Consider the following 6,000-nt stretch of genomic DNA (forward strand, 5'->3'; position numbering starts at 1 on the left):
AGAAAAATATACACTAGAGATATTATGAAGATAGAATCTACAGGACTTGGCAACAGATTAGATATGTGGGGTGAGAGAGTGAGGATGACACCTACATTATGAATCTGGGTGAATAGAAGGATTCAGTTACTTTGACAGTAACTGAAAAGTCTAGAAGAGGGAAGAGTTTCAGGAAAAATATCAAAAAATTTTGTTTTGGATATATTGGCTCTAGAGTCACATGGCTCCTAAAGAAGGATCCTGGAAATCGAAGACAATATAGTTAGAGAAGTTAACTTCACCAAGAAAGTCCAGATGCAATTTCCAAGAACAAGCACCACAATTTTATTAAAATTATATATCATCATATGATATCCAGCACCAAACAGTGTACACAGCTAACCCTGCTCGGAGGTGCTTCAAAATGGTTACTACATCTCCATAAGAAGATGACATAGGCTACTTCTTTGGTCTTCATACAATAGTAGAATTCTTAGGAGGACAGACAGTAAAGGTAACAGTATGGTTCAATGGATAGAACACTGGACTGAAATAAAGAATACCTGGGTTCAAATCCTACTTTTGATACTTATTCACTCTGAGCCTCAGTTTCTTTGTAAAAATAGGGATGATAATAATACCAGTAGTACCAAGTCAAGGAGCTGCCAAGTTCATAAAAGACAACATATGTAAAGCGTTTGCCTTTAAATGTATGCACTTTCTTTCTCTAGAACTTTCGAACAACCCTGTGAGTTAGTCCCATTAATATCATTTTCTTCATTTTTATGATGAAGAAATTGAGGTTCAGAGAGATTAACATCAATGGTCAAACTGGAATCTAGCCTTTTCTCATTCCAAATCTGGCATTTTGTCCAGATAAAATAATAGTCAGACACAGACAAAGAGACAGAAAGACATATACACATATATCAATTATTATTTTTCCCAAGGTAACAATACAGGATAGTCACAAAGATATCAGATAGCATACTAAAGGTAACGACCCTTAGAGTTAGGGGATGAGAAACAATAACTTTGCTTGAGTGAATGCATTAGAAACAAAACTTGAACTGAATTAAAATCTAACCCACAGGGGAATGAACTGGCTGACCATGGAAAAGTTCTAGAAGTGAAGAAATGGAACTTAAGAAAGAACAACGTCTAGTTTCCTATAATTGGCATGAGACAAGAATTACTTATCTTTATAACATATAAATTATTCTCTTTGCTATAGTGTATATTTGTAAAGCTTAAAAAAAATTACTAAAGAAGGGTTACATGCCATTTGCTGAAACATGGAAAGAAAGAATCTTAACTCAAAAGATAGGGCCCAGGACAGAAGGGAAAGGTAGTAAGAGCAAAAAAATAAATTAAAATCTAGTTGGTCATGCTAATGAGACAAGTACCGATGCTTGCTAGTAGTAGAATAGGGTCAGAAAAGACTGAAGGATAAAACATGAGAAGGCATGTTAGGACAACAATGGAGCTTGATGTAATTCTTAATGAGCTGGGTTTTGATCCTCAAACAGACCGATGGTTTCAAATTTTCTAAAACATGTCATAGTTGTAAATTCTGTCCAGAGGGAAGGGTGGTGGGAGGGGGAGAAGCCTCACCTCTGCCACCTCTTCTTACTTCAACATTTCAGGTATTTGAGGTTTTGTCAATGCAGTCCTCCCTCTAGCAACACAAATTGCAAGCTCAATATAGCTTAGGAGATGTCTTCAAGAGTTGGTGCGGCTGAAAAATTTACCACTCTCCAGTCAACCTGTTGATAAGCCTCTTCAAATTTAGCTAGGTTGGTCCTAGAAAAACAGAAATACAGTCCATCACTGTGCCTGTACTTGAAAATTTTCCAGCTTGGTTGGACTTGCAAGAGCTTGAATTCCACTGGGGAGACTAGTGTAAAGAAGTCAGAATCACCTATACAACCAGCTTTAACAAACTCTTCTTACTCTCAATAAATTTTTGACAAATTAAAGCAAAATTTCACAGGAGAATAAAGAAGAGATCAGAAGGCGGCAAGTCAGAAAACTAAAAAATAACAGCAAGCTAGATTTTGATTGTTCCAAACTTAACATCTGGCACGAAGTGAAAATGAAGTACAATAAAAAGCTAATTTTTCCCCCTCTCATTAATTTTTTTTAATTCTTGGTAATTTGTCTATTCTCTAGATCTTAAAAAAAATGTATATAAATGAGCATTACTCATAACACCCAGGTAAGATATATAAATAGAAGATTCACATTCTTCTTATAATTTAAATTAGGAAACTAACTGAGGAATTAAGTATTTGCCTAAGTTCACAGCTAACAGAAGTATTCAATCAACCAATAAGTACTTATTAAGCACCAATTGTGTGCCAGGCACAGTTAGGGTCTGCAGATACAAAGACAAAAGTAAAATAGTTCCTTGCCCTCAAACAGATTACATTTCTTTTGTGAAAATAAATGTTTTCCATATTTTTGTTTTGTATCATCTACATTTCTCTCCTCCATTCAACTCAGAGAATCTCGTCTTATAATAGAGAATTGTTTTTAAAAAGAAACTAACCAATACACTGAAAAGGTCTGACATCACATATAGTATTGCACCCCCTCATCCTCCCGTTACTACAAAGAAGCAGAAGAAGGTGCTTCCTCATTCCTGCTTTGGGGGTCATTCAGTCTTGAATGCTTTACTGCTCTTTCTATTTACGTAATTAAGAGTCGTATATAAAGTTTTACTGGTTCTGCTTAATCTACTTCGCACCTGTTCTTTCTATCTTCTGTATTCATATTTACCCTTCCGTACAGCAGTATCATAAGCATTCACATACCACAACCTGTTTAGTCTTACCCCAAACAACAGGTGCCCACTCTGTTTCCCATTCTTTACCACAAAGCAAAAAAAAATGCTGTAATAAATATTCTGGTGTATATACAGCCTTTCTTTTTGTCACTGACCTCTGTAGGGTATATATCTACCAATAGAAAACTTACATTCTAAGGGAGGTAGGCAATATGCATACACATATAAACAATTACAAAAGATACAAAATACACACTTTGTATACTTTCAGGAAAGGGAAGGCACTAGTCTAGGGGAGGTAGGAGTGGGAAAGACAACAAGACCAGGAAAGGTCTCATAAGCTGTCACTTCAGTCTTGAAGGAGGTCAGGAATTCCAAGAACCTCAATGAAGGAGTACATTACAAGGACCAGGAGAGAGGCAACTTGTACAAAGATGGCAGTTGAACTATAACCTTCCAGACCATGGCATCTCTTTGCTTATGTGTATTGTATAACCCACTGGAAAGTAAACTCCTTGAGGGAAAGGAGGTCTTTACTCTTGCTATTTGTGTTCCTGGTGCTTAGCACAGTACTGGTGTGAAGCAAGCACTTAAACGTCTTTTTCATTTATTCAATCACTTAAACTTTGGATCCCCCTTCCTACACACAGTGTTCTGTATATACTAGGTATTTAACAAATGCCTTGTGGGTTGAAATGAATTTCTCCCAGAATCCTCTTAAGTTTCTTTATTCTTCATAATCCCTAGTAGGGGCAGTTATATAGCAAAATAGGCTAGAATGCTAAACTTGGAACCAGAAAGACTAAAGCTCAAATCCTATCCCACTTACTAGGGGACCCTGGGCAAACCACTTAACCTCTCAGCTTTCCTTTCCTCATCTGCAAAAAGAAAGGTGGAGTATAATAAAAGCACCAATCTATTTTCTATATTAAAAAAGCATATACTCATTTACATATATATACATATATATATAAAATGCTCGTGCCTTACATAACATTCAGACAAGACACATAACAGAAAAGTCACACTTACACCTCAAGTGTATAAATGAGCAAATAAGAGAATCTTATGATTAAGTGTATATGGATATGTGTGTGCACACAAGTTTATTTGGTCTCCAAAACCTTTTCCCTGGCTCTTCTTTCATCCTTCCCTACATATAAGCTACTAAAAATTGAATTTATTCTTTCTCGTCATCCTTGATATCTCCACCAAAGCTTCTGTGACAAAGAAGGAGCTTTCTGGGTGCTGGGCTAATAATAACCACCACTAACATTTATACAGCCCTTAAAAGTTTTCAAAGCACTTACACATATTATCATTCAACAAGTATTTACTATGTATCCTTATGTTCCAAGCACTGTGTAAGGAAATTGCTTACGTCTCCGTAAAATGAAACAATGTCGACTGGATTCCATTCTAATGGAGAGGGAGGTGAGACCATACAAAACATATGTATGTATGTATGTGTACATTAAATACATTTTTTATGTTCCCATTCCCATTAAAATGTAATCCAGTCGATATGGAGAGGGAGGCGAGAACATACAAAACTATATGTATGCATGTTTGTATGTATGTATTTTAAAAACTCTTCTATGTTCCCATCCGCATTAGAATGTAATCCAGTTATAAAAATACATACCTACACACAAAACAGTTACACACAAAATAGTCTGGGGAAAAGGGAACAGGCTAGCTGAGCCATAGCTTAAAGAAGAACTCTGCGGGAAGGGAATAAGGGCGTATTCCAGGCACGGTAGCGATTCTTAGGAATGCCCCTTTTTAAAGACGAGAAAGCGGAGAGCTAGGGGCTAAGGGACTCGCCCAGGGTCACTCGGCTAGCACGCGTCTGAGGCTGCACCTGAACGGAGATCTCCCCAATGCCGAATCCAGCGCCGTGCCCCTGGCGCCCCAACGCCCCCGGCCGTGCAAATAACAGGCGGGGGGCAGGCCACGTCCTCCAGACCCCCGGGCGCTCCCACGGCCGGAATCTCGAGGCCAGCACACGGGACCCCTCCCCCTTTCCCTATCCTCTCCCCACCTCCCTCGCACCCCGTCCCGGGGTCTCCAAGCCCGCCCCGCACCCCCGGACATGTTTCCTTTCAGGCCCCTTTTCCCCAGTCCCCCAAGCCCTCCGGGCCTCCAGCCCGTTACCGCGGCGGCCGCGAGAACTGTCTCCCCTCTGCTCCGGCTCCGGCTCCGGCTCCGACTCCGACGACAAAGCCGCCTCTATCATCTTCATCCTTTTCCTCCTCCGTAACTTTTTCGGCTTCTTCCCGACCCCAACACGTGAGTTTGAAACGGACGCCGCCATTTTTTTGCCCAAGCGGAAGTTCCCTTTGAATTCGCCTCCCTCGGCGGAAGTAAGTGCCTTCCATTTCTATTTCCGGACCGCCTCGGGCTTCGGGACTTGGGTTCCGGAGGCGGCGGGGAGAAGACGGGACCGGGGGAAGAAAGGCGCGGCTGCGCGCGGGGTGCACTCACCGTGTGCCCGTGATCGGTTTTCATCACTTCTCCCGCCATTCTATGCTTATACACCTTAGTCTCCCATCTTTTCTTCTTTACCCCCGCATCTCCTTTATTACATTTGATCACTTCTCATTGTGTCTTCTCTACCCCTCATAACCATACTTTATACTAACAATAATATGTAGCATTCATATAGCATTTTAAGGTTTGCATTTTATTTCAGTTGATCCATATAGCTCTTCTCTAAGGTAGATGCTATTAATGAGGAAACCCATTTTACAGGTGAGGAAACTGAGGCAGGCAGAAGTTAAGTGACATCACCCATCTTGTTAAAGTGCGTTGGACCGGATTTGAACAAGAGTCTTCATAATTCTAAATCCAGCATTCTACCTCCCTACCTGCCTGGATGAAACCAGTGACTTTCTCCAGTGGTGGTGTGAAGCTTGGGAGCAGGACTGAAAATGCGAGGTTGAGGAGAAACAGCGGAACTTAGTCTTTATTTTAAAAAAAATGTTTTATTTGCTCAACACGTTTTTATTCAAATTCTGTTATAAGGACTTTCTGCCAAGAAGTTTATGAACTAACTGTCGAGACAGTGAATCATGAGTACAGACACATTAAATAACTAATAAATAATTTCTTTCTTGGTTCTTACTGATTTCTATAAATAAAGATTGTGCCTGTCTTTCAGTTCTTATTCTCAAATGTCATGTGGTATGAAGCACGCAGTTTAAGCAACATTAATTAATCTTGAGAGTCTA

At 39.8% G+C, this 6,000-nt stretch overlaps 1 protein-coding gene across 1 annotated transcript in view; it reads right to left on the reverse strand.

Annotated features, from left to right (window-relative positions):
- RRP15 (ribosomal RNA processing 15 homolog) overlaps positions 1-5,248 on the reverse strand; it is a 57,898-nt gene extending 52,650 nt beyond the window's left edge. Inside the window, exon 1 of the mRNA XM_072647813.1 lies at positions 4,925-5,248. Within this exon, the coding sequence (XP_072503914.1) occupies positions 4,925-5,084 (160 nt within the window). The 5' untranslated portion in view covers positions 5,085-5,248. The remainder of the gene's footprint in view (positions 1-4,924) is intronic.
- Between the last annotated feature and the right edge of the window lie 752 nt (positions 5,249-6,000).

This window comes from Notamacropus eugenii, chromosome 2, assembly GCF_028372415.1.
Source record: "Notamacropus eugenii isolate mMacEug1 chromosome 2, mMacEug1.pri_v2, whole genome shotgun sequence".
NCBI lineage: Eukaryota > Metazoa > Chordata > Mammalia > Diprotodontia > Macropodidae > Notamacropus > Notamacropus eugenii.